Source organism: Pteropus vampyrus, unplaced genomic scaffold, assembly GCF_000151845.1.
Source record: "Pteropus vampyrus isolate Shadow unplaced genomic scaffold, Pvam_2.0 Scaffold8, whole genome shotgun sequence".
Taxonomy (NCBI): Eukaryota; Metazoa; Chordata; class Mammalia; order Chiroptera; family Pteropodidae; genus Pteropus; species Pteropus vampyrus.
This window is the reverse complement of record NW_011888789.1, coordinates 2,986,637-3,009,173: the sequence shown is the minus strand read 5'-3', so window position 1 is coordinate 3,009,173 and position 22,537 is coordinate 2,986,637. Positions and strand designations below refer to the sequence as shown.

The 22,537-nt window shown below is 32.8% G+C and overlaps 1 protein-coding gene across 1 annotated transcript in view; it reads left to right on the top strand.

Annotated features, from left to right (window-relative positions):
• WDR17 (WD repeat domain 17) overlaps positions 1-22,537 on the top strand; it is a 93,097-nt gene that overhangs the window by 67,767 nt on the left and 2,793 nt on the right. The window contains exons 14-28 of the mRNA XM_023519981.1: positions 1,047-1,249; positions 2,383-2,532; positions 2,619-2,749; positions 3,051-3,176; positions 4,166-4,321; positions 5,981-6,045; positions 8,567-8,699; positions 9,162-9,253; positions 10,187-10,286; positions 11,092-11,231; positions 13,163-13,183; positions 14,849-14,960; positions 17,842-17,983; positions 18,286-18,388; positions 19,303-19,404. Coding sequence (XP_023375749.1) covers positions 1,047-1,249; positions 2,383-2,532; positions 2,619-2,749; positions 3,051-3,176; positions 4,166-4,321; positions 5,981-6,045; positions 8,567-8,699; positions 9,162-9,253; positions 10,187-10,286; positions 11,092-11,231; positions 13,163-13,183; positions 14,849-14,960; positions 17,842-17,983; positions 18,286-18,388; positions 19,303-19,404 — 1,776 coding nt within the window. The remainder of the gene's footprint in view (positions 1-1,046; positions 1,250-2,382; positions 2,533-2,618; positions 2,750-3,050; positions 3,177-4,165; positions 4,322-5,980; positions 6,046-8,566; positions 8,700-9,161; positions 9,254-10,186; positions 10,287-11,091; positions 11,232-13,162; positions 13,184-14,848; positions 14,961-17,841; positions 17,984-18,285; positions 18,389-19,302; positions 19,405-22,537) is intronic.

The following is a 22,537-nucleotide window of genomic DNA, read 5'->3' as shown; positions in this document are numbered from 1 at the left end:
AACAATTGTTAGATTTCTGTCGGTTATCACTTGAAATATTACTTATAATAAGGTCATTGATATGAGTTCATTTTCAGATTGTTCCAGTCTCTTATTATAGACTCTAACATAGTCTTATATATGAAAGTATGCTATCAAAGTAATTTAAATCCTAACATATTTAGCACCAGAAAAAAAAATAAGTTGTGATATACATGGGACATTGTCCTGCACTAGGATAAAGGGAAAACTCTTTTTATATAAAGCAGAAAAAGCTATGCCTTAAAGAAATAAAAATATATGTTTCTTTTATCATATTATATAACCTTTGAACTATTATAATCTTGGTATTGTCAGTTTGATATAAGTTCATGACTAAAAATTAATATGAATTGTCCAAGCAAAGTTGGCACTGAAGGTCTTAAGTTTATTTTGAGTTCAAATTTTATTTCAGTAACATTCGTACTTGTACAATTAGTAGATTCAATTAATTTCATGAATCCAGTTATATTTAAATTTTGTACTTAATTGAGAGTGATTCCACACTCACTAAGCAACTTATTTTACTAACAAAAATATGAAGGGACGATTTACTATATTAATATAAGCATAATTATGAATTGATTTTTCAAATAATGTTCATTGTTATAATACTATATTTTCATTGTTTATAAATAATTTGAGTGCTCTTGAATTATTGTATCATTTATTAATCATATTTTCTTTGGCTTTCTCTGTTCTGCATATTTCATGTTAAGAAATCAATTTTTTAAACATATAAACTGTAAAATAGTATATTTAATATACTATTTAATAGTATATTTAATTCATTAGTAAATGACCAGTAAAAGTAAGGGAAAAAATACTGTATATTGGGATAAGGTAGGTCTGGCATAGTTAATTACTTATTTCCATCTGCTGTAAAGAAGAGAATCTTCACTTATCTTGAAATAGAAAATGCTATTTTTAATATACTGAGAAATAATTGTGTGCTCCATTAAGAATATGTTAATATTTTAAGTAAATTATAACTTGAATGGTATTATGTCCATAATATTCTGTTTCAGTTCTGTTCGAATCTGGGATTATACTCAGGATGCTTGCATAAATATTCTTAGCGGACACACTGCACCTGTGAGAGGATTAATGTGGAATACTGAGATCCCATATCTACTAATATCTGGCAGCTGGGACTATACTATAAAAGTGTGGGACACTCGGGAAGGAACTTGTTTGGATACTGTGTACGATCATGGTGCAGATGTTTATGGTAAAATGTTTTTCATGTACTTTTAAATTTTGCTATGTTGATATTGATTATGATTTTTGAGCAATATGGTATTTTTTGAAGAAGTCTTGCAGTGTTTCATTTAAAAATAACATTATTCTCATTAGAAACTATAGTCTATTATTGAACTATGAGAATACACAGAATAGAAAACATCATCAGAAATTATCAGAAGGTAATTATTGTTAGCATTGTAGTATCTTCCTCTCTCTCTAAGGGTATATTTGTGTTTCTACACACACACACACACACACACACACATGCACACATGCACATATATATCCATGCACATATTTACATGTATGGCTTGGATTTTTCTCCCTCTCTTACCATCACTCCAGAGATAAGTTGTAAAACAGGAAATCATTAATAAAGTAGATAAAGCTTATTTAGTCATTCTTCTACCTCTGTTCTTAGATATTTAGAGTAATGTTTTGTTTTTTAATATTATTGAGCTGGGTATGGAAAATCAAATTTCTTATCTTTTGCACAACACTTTACTCTCATTTGTAGCACCCAAACCTTGATGGGAGTAAGGAGGTGAATTAAGGATGCAAATTTAATTCCTTAAAGAAAGTAAATCTAATCTAGCCATTTGTATCCACGTGCTTTACCACAATGGCCTTTTAATTGAGGCAGTGTGGGACTGAGTGTGAGAGAAAACCCCATTTCTGGACATTTTAAATTGAAAGGTCCTCAACTTTTTCTTGTAGCTAGAACTTCCATCCATCCATCCATCCATCCATCCATCCATCCATCCATCCATCCATCCATCCATCCAATTGTCCATCCATCCATCTATCCATCTATCCATCCTTCCATCCATCAAGTCACCAATTACTGTGCACTCTATTGGTCTTAACAAACTGAAATATAATTTCAACATTTTCTTCCAGGACCATTTGCTCTCTAATAATTATTCAGTTTGTATTCATTTTTTACAGAATATGCTAAATAATTTATTATATTCTCATATTATTTTTAGCCAAGAAAGAAATGTTATTTGAAACATTTCTTCAAAATTTCAATTTTGTATAAGTTTTCTGAAGTGCATATAGATCAAAAATATTTTTCAACATTTATTTTTATTAAAATAGGTTTATTTTTTCCATCAGGCTTAACATGCCATCCAAGCCGCCCCTTCACTATGGCCTCCTGCTCCCGGGACTCTACAGTGAGACTGTGGTCATTAACACCTTTAATTGCTCCTTTACAAATAAATATTCTGGCAGACAGATCTTGGGAAGAAATTATCGGGAATTCTGGTATTGAAAATATGCATGTATTAGATTTTATTTTTAAATAATATTTTATAGCAATTTTTTCTCATTGAATTATGTCTGTTCTCCAGATTATGTTATACAACAAGGCACTCCTCCTCTGTTGTGTGGTAAAATGTCAAGAGATATTAAACAGGAAATAGAGAAACTAACTGGTAATCCTCAAGTAAAAAGACTAAGATGGTTTTCAGAATGTTTATCAGTAAGTATAATAGGAATTAAATGTGAACATTTTCCTTTTCACCACAATGAATCATTGTGGCTATTGTTATGAAGTTATCACATATTTACACGTATCATCCCAATTCAGTGGGTCCCTCTGAACAAAATTTATACAGCATAAGAAAGCAAATGGAAACTAGAAATAATAAATGAGATAAATCATAGTTATTATTTTGTTAATTTTCAATTTTCACATGCCTGCGTTATATTTTTGAAGATGCAAAATAGTTTGGTTTCTAATTCATTGTTATATCTTTGGGTATTCTATATCAACTTTTTAGCCTCCAGGTGGCAGTGACAATTTATGGAACTTAGTTGCCGTGATAAGAGGGCAAGATGATAGCTTACTTCCTCAGAACTACTGTAAAGGAATAATGCATTTGAAACATCTGATTAAATTCAGAACAGTAAGTAAAGTATGCAAATGTTATATGCTCAAGCAGAAATAATTTTTGCCTTGTCACTGTTAAAATATAAAGATTATTTTAAAAATTTATGCAGCTTGTAGACTGAAATAAGCAAACATGGAGGAAATAAATCTTTAATAAAAACCAATCATGATAACAGTTGAAGGCAGCCATGCATAGTTGAACCTCATGAAATTTTTCAAAGATCACTTGGAACTACATGAAACACCTTATATTTACCCTACAACCAGATGACCGTGACATATGCACTATTCTGACTCTAGTCTCAGAGGCCCAATAGGCTGTATTCTGAATACGTTTTATTAAAACTGATCATATTATAGCTCTTAATACATTTTAATACAAAATTATTAGTTACCTTAAACCTGAAGCAACATACAGTACCAACAGCAAACCAGTCCTAGAACCAGAAAGAAGAAATAGCAATGAAATGTCAATGGTGAGCTTAACTGTTAGAGCACGGAGAGAACTGTGAAAGGGATATGGATTTGATGGTCATAAGAACAGTTATTTTCATAAAGAAGAAGCACTTTTTTAATCACAAACTAAACACATGATATCTATAACAGTTACCTATTGACAAATAGGAGCCAATTAGAGTAAGCCAGTTATTTTAATTTTCATAAAAGGCCTATATATATTTTTTCAGCAGTTATATATCATTTTATCACTCACTACGTTTTGGTCTCTGAACCCATGTGTAAACACAACACCTGGTGAGTTTTAAGGACAGTGAGATTTAGCCTATCCACACCCACACCAGGAGTCTCTGCTCCCCACCCACACAAAAACACTGAGTTTAAAATGGTATTATATTTTGTAGAGTTAAAGTATTGATTTTTTAAAATATTTCATTTCCAGTGCTATGTGTTTTTAAAATATGTATCTATATAATGCTTTCACAGTTATCTGTTATCACCAGCTCTTGTGTAATGAAATTTAGAAAATTTTATTTTTTTTATGACCAGTCTGAAGCCCAAGAACTAACAACAGTCAAGATGTCTAAATTCGGTGGTGGTATTGGTGTTCCTACTAAAGAGGAAAGACTGAAGGAAGCTGCTGAAATCCACTTGAGATTAGGGCAAATTCAGAGATATTGTGAACTTATGGTTGAACTTGGAGAGGTAATGTGCTATTAAAGCAAAATTAATGAGTTTGACAAAGTATTCTAAGTATTAGTTAAATACTAAATGTTAAGCTTATCTTTTTTTTTTTTTTAGATCTAACTGGCTCTCTGCCATCTGATAATCAGGTGTATGCCTTAGAACAGTAGTCATTAAAGTAAGAATCAAGGCTAACAGCATCAGCATTACTTGACAACCTATTATATGTGCATTTCCCATCCAAACCTACAGAATCAGAAACTCTGGGGATGGAGCCCAACAAACTGTGCTTTTATAAGCCCTCCTGGTTATTCTCATGCATGTTAAATTTTGAGAACCATTGTCTCAGGCTGGAATCTTTGATTCCTAAAAATTCCTAAAATATATCTATGTTGCCCACGGTAAATCCCCTTCTTAATACTATTTGTCATAACTAAATTCCACACTGGCCAGAAAGAGGGTTTCCACTGAGGATCATCTGGTGACACATCCTGATTTTTATAGAGGACTGGATTGATAAAACAAAGTTCTCAAAAAGGTTAGGATTAATCTATCCTGTTAAAATTTGGCATAGTGCTTACCTTTGGAAAGTGGGTGGTAACTAAAATAAAGCAAGGAAGGTGAAGGCTTCTGTTTCTTGATCTGGGTGCTGGTTACATGACTATATTCAGTTTGTGAAAACCTATTGAGCTTTTCATTTTTCTCCATATGTATTTTAGTTCAACAAAATTCTCCAGCCCCTCCAAAAAAAAAGATTAGAGTAGCATGGACTCATCTTATACTTGATCATTTTTGGAAAGCTCTAAGTTAATTAATTTTATAATTACAAACTATGATATTAATACTTGTAAATGATATAAAGTAAAACAGCAATAAAGTTATAATAAAAGATATCAAAATTATTATTTTAGGCTAATTAACAATTTTCTAGCCTTAATTGAAATAGGACTCTACTGTTTTAGAGCTCTAATTAAAATGAAATTATGATTCATGTAGTGATGTTTGAGAATATTTTTTCCTCAGTTCTAGACTTGAAATCAGTGAAATCCATATTTTTAAGTAACAATCACAATCAGCCTTGATTGAGCAATGAACTCCTTTAATAGTAGTCTAACTTTTAAAATAGGAAGATAGGTATTATTAACTGTAAAGAAGGAATTTACAATAAATGAAATTTATAAAAATGAGTAGGGACAGAATGAAAATAGAAATAAATGTCATATTTGTTAAATATAATTAACAGTGAAATAAAAATTTTAGTATATATTATTTTGAACAGAGAATGTGGAGTACCATGGAGTACCACAGAACAAATTATTCTGGTGTTGTGTTGGAAGATGAGTTAATATATTTTTCAAACCACATACTTAGTTATTATCCTTCCCCCATCCTTACCTTCTTTCTCTCTCCCTCTCCCTCCTCTCTCCTCTGGTTCTCTCTCTCCAGGTTTGAGATTTTTCTCAGCTAAATAATACAATTTATATATCGCTTTATTTTAAAATATAGTAATATTTATAATATATAGAATTTATGAGATAGAATATAAAATAATCCTAGAAATCCAAACACTCTAAAAACACTCTAAAAACTTGTATTATAAATATGAGTTCATTTTAAAAAGTCTGTTGACAATTGAACAGTGTAATTACAATGGCTGTTTCGGCCCTTCTTCTCTTCTAGTGGGACAAGGCCTTGTCAGTTGCACCAGGGGTCTCTGTGAAATACTGGAAGAAATTAATGCAGAGGTGAGGCAGAGAGTCTGTGTCTTAATAAATGTTTATAAATATGTTAAAATAGAAACAACATATAAATACGATGGCAACTTTTGAGATTTTTACTTTTATGCTCTTTTAAATAATAACTGAATTTTATATCTACTGATACAATTAATTAATCAGTTACAAGACATTTTTGTGTTCTTATATTTGACCTAACAGCTGATAAAGACAATGGAAGACAAATTTCCCCATGTCAATGGAAGAAATGACAGATTAGTAAACATAGTCACTAGTTACTGTATTGCTTTTGAAAAGTAAGTGATAAAATTTTCTGAAGGTTACCAAATGTTTGTAGAATACTTACTCTATAAATAATCTCAGAAATTCTCTCTGTAGACACTAATTCCTGCCGTTTCTTCTCCATGGATATAATGGAGGTATCGATGATAAAGAAGAGTTTGACCACCGAGCAAACTTAACCAGATGTCCTTATTCTAAAATGTAATAAACAAGATTTTTTCTAAGATATATTAGTTTCCTAGGTCTACCATAATAAACAACCATAAACTGTGTGGCTCAAAACAATGGAAATGTATTCCCTCACAGTTCTGTAGGCTTCAAGTGTGATATCAAGTTGTCTGTAGGATTGGTTCCTACCAAAGGCTCTGAGAAAGATCAGGACCATGCTCCTCCCCAATTCCTGGTTGTTACTGGCAGTCCTTGGCATTCATTGGCTTGTAGACACATGGCTTCAAACGCTGCCTTGTCTTCACATAGCATTATCCCATGTGTCTCTGTGTGTAAATTTCCCTCTTTTAATAAGGACACCAGTCAGGCGGGGCTTAGGGTCTACCCTAATACAGTATAACCCTGTCTTAATTAATTACATCGACAAAGACCCTATTTACAAATAAGGTTGAATTTACAAATACCATGAGTTAGGACTTTAACATATATTTTGTGGGGACACGTTTGAATCCACATCATAAGATTATTCTCTATTCTATTCATTCATTCAACAAATATTTATTTAATACTCCCTATGTGTCAATATTGTGTCAGGACTGTAGAGTAATATTTAATGAGCGTTCACCTTATATCTGGCATTAAAAATGGAAAGTTTTGATTTTTATTCCATGGTACATGGTTTAGGAAAAAATTCGAATGCAACTCACACGTACAAATAAAAGTCAACCACAGGCAAAGCACGAAATTTCAAAGGATTCAGACATTTGCTATGAGAAAGGAGAGTGTTCCCTACCAGCTGCTTTCCCAACTATAAATTAAGAAGCAGGCCGACTCCAGCCCTCAGGCCGACTCCTACTCAAACTCTAAGATTCCAAATAATCCCATTCCTGTGCCCTCACTGCACAATTGTAAATGTTATTGCTTCCACTGAAATCTTAATAAAGTCAACAGAGGATGTTTATATCACAAAACAATTTCGTATCAACTTCAGCAAAAACTATTTCATTTATCTTTGAAAACCATCACCTGATTTTCTCTTGTCCATCGTTCACATTGTGGCCATAAAATGGCCTCCCCACAACTCTAAAAGTTTATATTTTATAGATCTCGCCATTTAGAGGATTGATTGGCAGTCTCTCAGTCCTAGTTCCAAATGCCTGGGAGAATATTGTTCCTAAACAGCTATAACAAGGAAATCACGGTCACATGTTAAAAACATAGCAGTTGGGGAAAATCACAATGACCCTCTGAATTGGAGACTGTTTACAGCGAGCTGGGCAAACAACATTGAAATGTCCACTATACCTACCCAAAGATTGGCAATTGAAATGTAGTTTAATTCAAATGCCAGTATAAATTAACTATACCAAATTTGTGTTCAACAAAACTGAGGTTAAACATTAATAGTGGAATTAACTAGGTTGGTCATTGAGAAAGTGGGACTTAGATAGGAAAAGAGAAAAAGAGAAGCAGAAGGTGATAGATAAAGAGACACACACACACATAAACTGTTCATAATCTCCAAGATGAGGATCCCTTTTCCCCCTTACATATCTGGAATATTATTTTTCTTTAAACCACCTTGCTTGGGGTACTTAACAGTATTCTGCATTTTATTATCAGTATTATGTTCTTATATTATACTTTTTAATGATTTCTAAAGCTAGCTGCACTTAGAGGCTCACTGTTCATCAATGTGCTAAGGTACACACCCACATATTTATTAGTCCAGTTGAGAGCGATCTTCCCATCACACATATCAAGTTTACGACTTATTCAGAAAAACATATTGTTCATATTAATAGGTAAGCTACATTAATTTTAAGATCTGAAGTGTTCAGTACCTTTAAATATGAAAATATGTAGTGTTCTAAGGGAAAACAAGTACGTATAATATTATTTCAGAAAACTTTTGTCTTCCATGTTATGATCTGATCATAAAATCTCTTTTTAAAAATGATATGCAAAAGGGCTTTATAAATCTTCCAATTTTAGAAATTTCAGATATGTCAGAAAAATTTCAGTCCAACTGAGAACCTTGAAATGAGTATTTAAAAAAAAAAAATTCTTATTTTATTAGGAGAGCTGATCAATTAATCCAGGAAGATAAGGATGATGTCATTCCATACTGCATAGCCATTGGTGATGTGAAAAAATTAGTTAATTTTTTCATGTCCAGAGGTCAACTTAAAGAAGCTCTGCTTATTGCACAGGTACATGCACATAATTACACAGGCTGCATATGTTGGTGGGTGGATGTGGAAGGGAGAAAGTTTGGTTGACTGACTCGCTTTCACATGAATGACAAAGTTATAGATGGCTTGGCTTATGCCCACCTCCCGGCCTTCTATCTCAACATTTCAGTCGCACTATCTTTGCTCTGATCACTAAACTTATTTTAGATCCTTACACATATAAACATCTCTGAACTCTGAACCTTTGTATGCTGCCGAACGTTATATATGCTTGAACAGCATTTTCTCGTAACTATTTACTTGAAGCTTCATGTTGATACAATGAAGTTCATTTCTTTTTTTAAAATTCTAAGGGTATCTCCAAAACGTAGTATAAATTTCAAACATGATTTAAGTATACCTTGCTCAAAATAATATTCTGAAATTGGCCAATTCCTAACAATTAGCTAAAGATTAATTGAAATGTTCGTTAAATTTTAGGCTGCTTGTGAGGGAAATATGCAAACCTCACATGTTTCTGCACCTAAAGGATCTTCCTACTCTGATGATATCTGCAAGGAAGACTTTAATGAGTAAGTGATTAGGGTCAATATTTTTATGATTGGTTTCCCTTTAGGAGTTTTTGAGGGACCTGTAGTTCATCCTTATCTGTCTGCAGAGGACTTGTGCATTTCTCACCATAATCTAATTCCATTGCAGCATCCATCCCTGATAAATGAGGAAATGGCAGGAATGTAGACATGGCCTGGACACACTCTATGTAGCTTTCAGAGAAACAAAATGCATTTTAGTAAAGAGATTGCAGATAAAGCACCTAAACACTTAAAAACTGAGCAAACCTGTTGGGAATGAGGAGCAGTGAAAATAAAATGTGTCGCTTATTAATGTTTCGCTATAAAGTCAGTGTGGGTGATATCATGGTAATTGTGTTCATAACCCCATGACCCCAATATTAGTATCTGGAATAACAGTTAATCCTCCTCCAAAGAAGAAATCCAAATAGTTATGTTTTTAAGAGAAATGGATTTCTTCAGCCTTTTGACTTTTTTCAAATCAGGCAATCTACCTTCCCTTGCTTCTTCACTTGGCTCCTATTTTTACCCTAAAAATAGGATATTTGAACTTTTAGGACACCTATCAAGTAAAAAGGGATCATAAAATGTTAAGCAAATAATGTATTGAGACCAACAATGGTGTTTTGCTGACGCTCTACCATTTCTCAACTTGGCATTTTAAAGATCTGACATATACTATCCGTATTCCAGTCACCATCTAAATTTTAAAAATTAGGCTTTTTTTCCACCAATTGGGTGGGCTTATTAGCTCATTCTACTAAGAAAGACTGCTTTCTTGATATTTTTCTCCAAACCAGGTTTTATACCTAAATCAAAGATGTCAAATTAAATTCTGTTCGATGCCTTAATCAGCTTTTTATAAAAAGGTATTAGTTCACTTTTATGATAGAATGCTTGTGTTTATCTAGAATATATACTTTTTTTTTCTAGACTCCTGCACACAGTCAGTAAGGAACTGGCAGAATGGTATTTTCAGGACGGTCGAGCAGTACTAGCTGCATGTTGCCACCTTGCTGTAGATGATATTGAGGTACAGCGTTTCAGACTGGTTTATGTGAATGAAAAGCTCTTAAGGTGTCATGTTAATTGAAGGGAAAAAACATGATGACTTCCTGTGTAAGATCTGGTTTTGCGTGCTTTCCAAGCCAGAATAATTACATGTCTAAAAAGCAGTAACTCTACAGACTCTGAGATGTTTTTAAAAATTTATATTTTTATCACAGATACGTATTTGTAACAACCTTACCTTAAGTATTTCAGCATATATGAGAAGCAGTAGTTTTGTAAAGGGAAAATCACTGCACTTGGGCTCAGAATTTCCAACTTTCGAAAGCACTTATTTTTAAGTATACTTTAGTATATTCTTCACAAGTTATATTTTTAAGGTATTTTTCTTTTGACCCAATAATGTACTAAGGAAAATATTAAGTAAAGATATAGATTCTGTTTTCATGTATCTTTAGACATATTGGCTTTAGGACATAATTGATAATCATTATACACCATTGGAGAAGCTTTTAAGAATTTACTTTTTTTGGATAGACCAAAAACATGTTGAGGATATTGCAGAGAGACTGTTATTAATTACAAAAATATGAGCAAGGATTCTAAACTCTTAAATTCTGACCTTATAAAATTTAATTTATGTCCCTTCGACTTTTCCATTTGAAAATTGCAGTTACACTGACATACTTTATAGAAATATTATATTCAACGTTTTATAGGAATAACTGATTATTGGTTAATACAATCTTATCTACTTTATGAGCTTGATGGGAATGGTCATCCTACCCAGCGTCTACGAAACTGAAGACATTGTTTTCTTCTCGAGAAAGCTTGCTATGACAGACCTGATACGTGGAAATGAACTGGAGTTGGCGGTCTCTGTGGGCACAGTCCTAGGAGAGTCTGCAGCACCAGCAACCCACTATGCCCTAGAATTATTGGCGAGAAAATGCATGATGATACCAATATGGTAAGAATTTATAAATTAAAAAATAATTTCATGGTGATGGAATGCACTTTTTAAATATTGTAAGTTGCATTTGATAACGTGTTGGGAGATTATAGGGTCTCCTTTTTTAATAAAAGATAAGATTGCAGGAGGAAATGGTGATATGAGAATGTAGTTGTATACTACGGTGATTGTATAATGAAATCTACCATGACCCATTCTGAAGTAGCCCAGCTGTAATTTCAAGCACTTGAAGCATCATGAGACAATAAAGTGTACTTAAGGTTATCAAGACCACACATTCCCACATGTCCACTACAGTCAATCTTATCAAATCTTATGTCTTGATTTAAGATTTGAAAAATGAAGTCACTTTTCTAAAGGAGAAGAATAACAAAGATGGTTTAGCTGGAGTCTTGGAATAGGGCATTTTCCCAAACTCAGGCAGTACTTTAAGAGACAGACCCTGGAAAGCCCCTTGGGTAACCTGGAAATCCCAGTCAAGTCAATTCTTGCTCTTATCTGCAGAGCTTGTTCTTAGGGCAGACAGTCCTTCATTATGGAGGCACTTTTAGGAAAGATATGGTGCTGTCATTCAATACATATGTGTGGAATAAAGATGATTTTAGACTTTTATCTTCTCTTTTCCCAAAATACATAGATTCTCAAGAAGTTTCTAAATAAACTTGTTTATCAGGACTTTGACCTCTCCCCATTGTACACCCCATGCACACACATACCATAACACTCTTAAGATGGAGCAATACACTATTGAACACTATAGATAATAATAATAAAATAATAATAATAATAATAATAATAATAATAATAATAATAATAACTCACTACACCTCTATACTGCTTACTGTGTACCTAGCACTGATTTAAGCACTTTGCATGTAATACCTCAGCAGATACTATACAGTAGATATTGATTAGCCTCAGATCTCAGTAAATGGTAAGAGCTAATGTTCAAAGCTACATGAACTGGCTCTAGAGTTTGTGCTCTTAGCTACTGCCTTAGTCAGTTCAGGCTGCTATCACAAAATACCACAGACTTGGTGGCTTATAAACAATACCAATCTATTTCACACAGTTCTAAAAACAGAATTCCAAGGTCAAGGCGCAGGCAGATTTGGTGTCTCATGGGAGCTGGCTTCCTGATTAATAATTGCCTGTCTTTTGTTGTGCTCCTACGTGGAAGCGGTTAGGGAGCTCTCTGTGGCCTCTTTTGTAAGGACGATAGTCCCTCCTCACCTAATCACCTTCCTAAGACCCCATCTCCAAATACACTGGAGATTAGGTTTCAACATATGAATTTGAGGAGAACACAAACATTTAGTCTCTGACAGCTCTCACGCTATACCACCTTCTTATCTGGGGGCGTGTCAAGAACTATAGTAGTCAATTGCAGTTATCCTGACTTGCCTTAGAACCATCCCAAAGCATGAGGTCTAACTATTTATTTATTCACAATTATTTATTCAAATTATTTATTCACAAAGGTGATTGCATGCTAAAAATCATCTAATCTAAATAAGATGTGATTCCTTTTTTAAAAAAAGTAAAGGTAAAAAGGAGAACCAAAATAGATATTAAATTTAAAAGTGTTCTAAAAATATTTCAACTGATTATATGTCTTAGTTGTTTTTCATATAAAACAAACTTCTGTTTCCCTGTAACCCCCCGCCTAAGAGTTCTTTTATATGTCTATTATTTCAGGTTTATTTCCAAGGCAAATTTGTAATAGAGCTCCATAAATTTTAAAAAATAATAATTCGGATAGCAGCATAATTTCAAGAGAATAATTCGGATAGCAGCATAATTTCAAGAGAATGTCATAATTTTATAAACCAAAAATTCAAATTTTATATTTACTGGTTAAAGTTTGCTGCTTCTTGGTTCTCACTGCATATTTATAGTATTCATATACAAAATTATTTTCTTTTTAGCTTTCCATCTGTTGGATACAGGTATTATCTAGTTTTATAAAAAATGTTTAATTAAAATTTTATATTTTATTTTATTAGAATACCAATTCTATATTAAGAAATTATCATTAATTGTTTTTACTTTATTGTTTTACAGAATACCAATTCATTTATATAATTTATAGCATATAAAACTACAAAGTAATGAGAACAATTCCTATAACCTAGATACAAAAGCACTCATGATTACATATTTAAAACTGACATAATAAATGAACTGTGGCTTTCTACAATATAAAATATTAGCTAATTCAATTAAGCAAATTAAAATGCTTGTTCTGATAGTGAAATTAAAGAGTTTTAGATCGTTTAGTTGGTCCATATCACTGCATATATATATATACACACACACACACACACACACACACACACACACACACATTTTCCCCAATTGATATACTGAATTTTCAATAAATAGTGATTTCAACTAAAGAGTGAATAAAATTAACTAGCATTGCTGTAAATTTCACTGTACAGCATAGAATTTGACAGTAAGAAAGTCAAATTTTAGTCTGTAGTTCATAAAATAGCTATGGAGTAGAATTTTAGCACAGCTGTTGTTACATATTATAAAAGAAAGTAATCTCTGTATTCTCTTAGATATTATTGAAAACTGCTATTAAATATCAGTATCAGAAAACATAAAATCATTTATATTTTTAGCAAGAACAGATGAGTTACTCAAATTTGGAACTTGTAAAAACACTAAAGACTTACCAGCCCAGTGATAACAGAAAATTTGACACATAACAAATTATCTCTATTCTTGTTCTATATTCACTATATTCTTGCTTAAATATCTCTTAATGTTTTTAAAAATAATTTATTCACATAAATGACCAATGTGGATTTTACTAAATAGTTCACAAAGAAGGTGAAGGTGGGTTTTACTCTCACAGTCCACAGCACACCCTTCATAAATGCATATTTGAAGCATTTCCTATTTATGCAGAATGTACATATATCAGTTTCTTGAAAATTGAATATTAACATCTCGAACTATCAAGTTAATGTTTTCTCAGTTATGATGCATGCAACCAAAAACTATCTAGTGATTTAAAAAAAGAATTTTATAAAAAATATTTTAATATAACGTAGTCATATGTTCATACGATTTTAATATGCCTTATTATTAAATTATTTATTCCATGGATTGAATATTTAAAAAGTAAATCAGAAAACTGCATTTCTATTTTTGATTTTCACCTAAAGTTTAAGAAATATGAAGAATACCCAAAATTCTAAACTTAAAATATCTAATTAATGAGCTGACTAATACTAATGTCCATTGTTGATGAGAATTCACAAGTTTGCTTTATAATTCATTCCAAAGAACATATCTAATACTACTTAGTTTGGCTAGAGAATTATTCTATAATAACAGAATTAATTGTAAATATGTAAAGACTCAGTTTAGATTTTTAAAAACTATTTAGGAATATGATAATAATACATTTTTCCTTCATACCCTTTGGTTTATAATCTACATTTAGAGGAGTTTCATAATAAAGTAGGAAATTAGTACTGTTTATGTAATAGAAAAGCAAGGAAGGTATACTAAGAGTCTTCTTCCTTTGACATAGTTCTAAATGTTATTGTTAGATTTTTTTTCCCTCATTGAAGTTTCCCCTTTTGTTATGTGACTAGGAATTTGGCAGCCGATCTCCTCCTGATGATTCCTGATAATGAACTACACTTAGTAAAACTCTGTGCTTTCTACCCAGAGTGTACGGAAGAGATCAACAATCTTCATGAGAAGGTATGCTGATGATAGTCAGTATTCTAGCTTGGAAAGCGGTGCTATGATTCAACTAATTTTAGGTTCAGGAAAATGGATACATGCAGAGAAACAAATATATGGTCCCTTTAGGACCCTTTAATAAGTACAACAAAAAATGATAACGATATAAGAAATAGCATTCATTGAGCTTCTACTATATCCTTGGAACTATTCTAAATGTTTACATATATTTGTATTTTACTTATTTCTCATGAAACCCTGGAAAGCGGGAGATATTGTTCATATTTTATAAAGAAAGTGAATTCAGAAAAGGTAAAGAACTTGCCTAAATAGTTAATGGTGGGGGAGAACATCATCTTCAACACGTTTAACTTCAAATCCCACACCCTTTCCACTATCCCACTTTACCTGTAAAGTACATGTATGCTAACTTTCAAAAATAAACAATTTAGGATTTTTAAAAGAATTGATGAAGTGTAATGAAATTCACATGCATTATTCTAAAGTGCTTTAAAAAATACTCCTTTGCAGAATATAGGAATTTATATACCAGGATTATATATAAAACAACCAAAATGTTCAACAATAGGGAGATTGTTTATATAAATTACAGTACATATCTATATTTTAATGTTATTAATCCATTAAAAAAGATCATTAAGTTCTATTTTTATTGATATCAGTAGATGGCTCTAAAACAAAAAACAGATTGTGAGACTGTGCACTTGCTATGTGATTTTCATTTTGAAAAAAAACTGGATACATATTTATTTTATAGCATATTTAAGAAGATACATAGTTATTTTAAGAGAAAATATACAAGTAAAGCATTGTCTGTTTAATTCTCAAAATAACAAAGGTTTGATTCACTTATATGAACCTTGATTTTCCTCCAGTACGTGTCTCTAATTCATTGAACAATGAATACTTAATGAATATTGTGCTAATACAAGTAGACCAAAAGTGTGTGTAAGTGTGTTGAGTGTGTGTGTGTGTGTGTGTGTGTGTGTGTGTGTGTGTGTGTGTGTGTATCAGGGAAAATGCTTGTGAAAAGATCAGGGAAAATGCTTGTGAAAAGATAAATGGTCAGTTACCAATGGGTTGTGAGATAACAGGTGTTTTAACTTCTTTATACACTTTGTATTCTGTTAATTTTTTAAATGAGCTATGCTTTGCTTTTAAAAACATGACAAATAAAAGCTATTTTTATAATTATAATGCATATGGAAGGAAGCAGGAGTAATTTTTTGAATTACACTTTATATTTACCAAGTAGAGTTTAATGTACACTACCATATCCTCTGAGGCAAGCGATACAGGTGTTAAGGTTTGGGGAGGTTAAGTAGGTGGCTGCGTTTATACAACTGTTAATAATAAGGATGAGAGTAGTATTCAGAGTCTTTTCATCACACATTCTAAAAGGATATAATTAGACTCTGGTCAGACTTCATTAATAACTCTTTTGAAAGATTAGTTAGTATGTGTAAAGGTGTTAATACCTCTGAACAATTTCACAAGTAACGCTAAAAATTATGTGCTCAAATATTATAGATTTGTGTGGTGACATATAACTTTTAGAATTTTAAGACAGGACAAGAATTACAGGGATGATTATCTTACTCTTCTTATTGTATTCCATTTGAGAATGAAATTTCAAAAGGAACCATTTTATTTTCCTTCTTCTCCATGAGTATATATCAAAATGAAGAAACTTTTTTCTATATAGCCAGGCACAGTACCAAACACATAGTATTTTTAAATAAAGGGCATTTAGTGAATAAAGATGGGGGGAAAATATGAACTGTCATATACATGAGAGATCCTTTGATGTAGTTTGTTGTATTTTTTTTTTTTTGAGAAAGATCGAGTGATCTAAAATGTTCAATTCACCTCTATTTTTTAAACAAAAGAAAATATGAAACAATTGAATAACTACATAAATAAATAAGTAAGTTGAATAAACCATCTTAGTAACTTAAGGGGATGTAAAAGAAAAGTGAGAGGGGAAGAGAGTGACAAATCTCAAAGGAGAAGAGATGAATGACCTTCTGTGGATGAACCACATCATCTGGAGTCAAACGCAAAACGTTTTTTGCAGTGGAAGCTCAACCTCAGTGGTTGCCAAAGACTGGTGAGATAGACAAAGCCTGAAGCTATTTATAGTGTTGCTTAGAAGCAAACCAACAAACTTTAACACTTAAACTTCAAAAATCATGAACATATCAGAATTTAATGTGAAAGATAACTTACTTGATTCTTACAACATTATGGAAGCAGAACTTACCTGAGGGAGGAATGTACTCTCAGTTTTAACAGAAAAAAAAAGATGATTTGAGGAAATGAAGAGTATTCATTTTACAGTAAAGAACTTCCTAGGCCCAAAATATCTACTTTGTGGCATTACAGATTGTCAAAGCTGAAAACTTTTAGAGCTTGTACATTTTTTTTTTCTTTCTGCTTGAAATGAAGTGGCTTTGTCTCAAAGGCCAAGTGAAATTAATTTACAGTGTAGAGGACATGTAAGAGTGTACCTTTTATATTTTCTACATTCAATGTGGTTCTTTACTCTGGTCAGCATATTTGTTCTAATATAACTAATCTCAACATTTTTTGCTAAATTGCATTTGTAGGCACTAATCCCAATATCACAGCTAAGACAATTCTACCTCTTTTATGATAGAAAACTACTGACTCATTAGTTATTATTCTACTTATTATTATTACATCTTAAAGATATTTCCATAAATGTGTGCTCTTAATACAAATTATTTCATTTACTATTTTGAACAGCTTTAATAAGAAAAACATACTAGATGAATTGGACATATTTAATACTTACATTGTTGCTTTTATTCCTATAAATTTTTGTAATATTGTGATCAAACCAATTATTTTCTAGTGCAAGCTACCCACAATAGAAGAATGTATGCAGCTAGCTGAGACAGCCCATGCAGATGGCAATATATTTGAAACTATAAAGTATTACTTGTTAAGTGAAGAACCTGAAAAAGCCCTTCCTATTGGTATTCACTTCGTCAAAGGTAAGTTTTTAGTTGGTAATTTAATTTAAAATCTATTCATTTATTTGATATTTTTATTCGTATTACATTTTTTTTTAAAAAAAGCCTTAAAATTAAGTACTAGCCATTCTAACTTTAAAAAGGAAAGAGATTGCTGATTGTATAGTATGGGGACTAGAGAGAGGGTCAATAGACAAATTCTTGTGAACTAGAAAATGAGGTAGATAGGATTGACCGAACGAGAATTACATAGTTTAAAAATTGGATGAACAAGTCTTAATATTATTATTGAGAGAATTTTTTATTTGGTTTTATTTTGCCAGAATACATCAGTAGTTCAGATTGGACTTTGGATACCATTTATCCCATTCTTGACCTACTGAGTTATATTCGTACTGAAAAATTACTCTTGCATACATGTACTGAGTGAGTACTTTTTCTCCAGAATACATAATTGAACCCATGTAATGTTTCAAAATGGCTACACTGTTTTTGGTATTTAGATCAAGAAATAAGATCATCTTGGACAGGTAGATGCACATGTAGAAAATTTGTTACAATCTTAAGAAAAAATACAGAGGTCAGTTTGAAACAGAAATAATAAATCTTAGTGATCCCATTTACTAATATCTAGTGTGTGTGTTTATATATGTGTACGTACACACATACACACTTGGTTCAAATAGGACTAATATACAAAACTTTTAGGTGATTTTGGACCTCAGGTCCTCAAGAAACCAGTAGTTATCTCTATTAAATATCCACTGTGTGCAAAGCATACTAGGTTGGGGGAAAACAAGTGAAAGTGCTAGAAAGTAAAAAATTGACACCATTCCTGAAAGCAAGTATCATTTAAGGACATTGTTATCCATGTAACTAAAGTCCCCAGAAACTATATAAAATACGTAATAGAGGCTTTGGGCTATTTTTGTTTTAATGCCCATGTGAAAGAGATGATGCCTCAACCTGTGAAACTTTGGCAAATTTGCCCAGCAGGAATGTAGTGGACACTTCTAGAGTCTACACAGAATGCCAGGAATTCCAAAATCTGACCAAATTAGTTACTATACATGAAGAAACAGTGAAGTAGTAGGAAAAAACAAGAAGGCAAGAGTTAAATATTATTTAAAGACTTTTATTTTAAATTAAAATAATGTTATAGCATAAACGTCTGAATAAGAGTTAACTGATGAATAAAACATCTTCAAGTTTATAAAATTTTCTTAACATTTTAAACTATAAATGTCACCCATTAAAATATAGAGATACAAGTACATTTACTATATGAGAGTAATGTTCTATCTCAAATTATGAAATTAAAAAAATATATTCTCTTTTAGAGCTCGAAATGAGTTGCTCATATTGTGTGGTTATACTGGAGCATTACTAGCTATCAGAAGACAGTACCAAAGCATTGTTCCAGCACTTTATGAGTACACAAGGTAAAAAAAAAAAAAATTTCTCTATTATGAAATTAGAGAAATTATTTTCACTGAGTCTCTATTTGTATCGTAGGAGGCACCAAATATTTGCATGAATCCATTTATTTACTCAGCATGTACTTTCTAACAAAGCATCAATACACTATAGTAATTAGAAGCGACCTAGGCTATAAATAATAGAAATCCTAATTCTAGCTTAAACATGTAGGGTGCAGTGGTCTTGTGTCAAGACACTTGCGGTAGGCGTTGCAGGGCTGTTAGCTCCTCGCAGATTTCGTCAGGTACCTGGATTCTTCCCTTCTTTGGATTCTGCCATTCATGGCTTCCTCCCTCTCGCTTGAGTTTCCCGGGGTTACCAGATAGATCCTAGTCCTCTGTAAACTGTGTCTACCTCCTAAGCTTTAGGGAAAGAGAGGCGAGAGTGAAAGCATAGCCGCTCCAGAGGCAAGACCGTCAGAGTCAGGAAGGAAAGTGCTCCTCAGGGCGGTGTGCTTACTGCCCACGTCCAGAACTGTGGAACCCTGCTCTTTAACAGATGAGAAACTGGATATTTTAGCTTTTCAATCTCTACAGTAGAAAAAAAAATAGTAAAGTGGATTTGTGAGTAGCAGGTAACGTACTATTTCATACTCAGGCATAACCTATCTGCTCAGCTCCTCTATTTTCTAACAGCTTGCTGACCTTCAGCCATTATGCTTAAAACTTGTTATACTCAGAAATAAAATCCATAGTGCCTTCCCTAAAATCTATTTCCAAATCTACTAGTTTGCTAAGTGGCAGAGTAGGTACCTCCTAAAAATGCCGAGAGTCTGTGAGTAAGCAGTTCTTCTGGGTGCCCTTCATGGGGGGCACGAGATGCTGAGAAAAACAAAGCTTTCTTGTTCCCGACTCCTCACCTTGTGTAGGGAAAGGTCTTGTGTAGGTCTGTCACCTGGAGCAGACTGAGGAATAGCAAGAATTAATACTATCGAGGCACGCAAGGAAAAATCTGTTTCTTCGCAGGCAGCATAACCACAATTCAAAAGCTACTTTTGACTATTAAAATATAGGAACAATGGGTTGTATCACATGGAATTAAAATATTATTTAGTGAAATATTTCTAACTATCTATGACTTTGGTAGTGATGAAATTAAAGAGGGAGAAAATGTCACTTGAAATAATATCAAGAATAAAAGGAAGGCTTTTTATTTGTAAGGGAGGAGAGACTTGAGAGAATGAGTTTAGTTAAAGAAAACAGTTTAGAAAGAGAAACTTAAGAACTTGCTGATTTTAAAAACTTCTTATTTCTCTGACAATTGTATTTTTGTTGTCTGTCTTGCCACTTTTATTGATTTCCCCAACTCACTAACATCCGGTTTTCCAGTTTTGTTCCCTCCCATTCCCTCTTGTTCCTCCTCTTCCTCCTTTTTCCTGCTCACCCAGCTCACTCTCCTCCCACGACTCCACTCCTCTCTTCTTTCCTCTCTAGACTCTGTCCTCAAAAACCTCACCATTTCCATAGCTTCACCTGTCCCCTCTATGGAGATAACTCACTTTAGGTTAAGGCATAGCCTCCTCTCCAAGCTCCTCTGTGCCTACGCAGCAGCTCACCAAACTCCAACCTTAAACTCAGTATGCTCAAAGTTAAAATCATCTTCGTTCTCAAATCTACTCCTTCTCCTGTGTCCTCTTTTTCTTTTGATGGTGTCATTATATTCCTGTCAACCACAATTAAATGATCGGGGTCATGATTAAGTGCCAACATCAAATGATTTAGTAAAGTCCCACATCTGCATTTTACTTGTTTCCTGCTCCAGCGCAGTTATTGTCTTCATTACTCTCATCACCAGGAGCCCTTCATCTAGTCACCCTATCTCTGTCTTTCTCCTTCTGTCAACCCACCCTCTGCACTACTGTTCCTGAAGCACCCATCTCCCTTAGTACCTCCCAAGACTTCCCACTATCTATACATAATGTTCTAGATCCTTAGTCCTACATCAAAAGTCCACAAAAATTGGATTCCAACCTCGTCACCCATTGTATCCTTTTACATGCTCCTTACTCCAGCCAGACTGAATCCCTATATATATGTAAGTGTTTCTCTGATATTTTTTCATAGTATTTCCTCCACTTATACCTTGGTTTTCCTCCTTACTCTTTAACAGTGCTTTACATATAGTAACTAGATCATCGAACACTACTGGGCAGATAAAATACTGTCAAGTGCAAAATTGTAGACAGGAAGGCTGTACTTTTTAAGGAATTCATTTGGGAACTAGCCACATTATCAATAATTTGGGGTTAAAAAATGATGATACTAATTGATTTAAGATAACATTACTGAAATGTTAGATGTGTGTGTAGTGGGGGATGGTATTTATACCTTTTTTATCTTACCAATACTTATCATGTCCCAGCAGAATGATAACTGGCATGAATAACCATAAAATGTAAATTATAAGAAGTCTTACTTTTGCTCTTCATCTCTAAGGTCTTATGTTCTTTTTCTTTTTATTTCCAAGACAGATTTTACTTTTAAATTTCGGTTAACTAGATCCTTGAGAAATGTAATGAGTTTGTAACTTATTATAGAAGCTAGATAAATAATTCCTTCTATAAAGCCTCATAATGAATAATAATATTTGTGATGGATGTGATGGATCAGTGCAGCCTGTTTCCCTGCTTTTTTTTTTTTAACACATCTCTGTCTTTCTGCTTGTTGACATTGTTCTCTTACTCTTCTCCCACTTGCTTTCTTAATCTTAATATTCATTTTAATACAGATATGTACTGTACCATACAGTAGTTATAAGTGGCTATTATTCAGCTTTGCTTGGCTTATCTAACCATTCTCCATACATTATGCAGTTCATTTATTCATCCACTCACTCAGACTGTCATCCAGCCAACATTTATTGAACATCTTTGACTTTTCAGGGACTGAAAGGCTAAATATGCAAGTTATCATGCACACATACTCACACACATATCTATATAGATGATTGATAGATAGATAGATAGAGAGACAGATAGACAGAGAGACAGATAGGTATAGCTGATAGATAGATATATAGATAGATAGATAGATAGATAGATAGATAGATAGATAGATAGATAGATAGACAGACAGACAGACAGACAGACAGAGATAG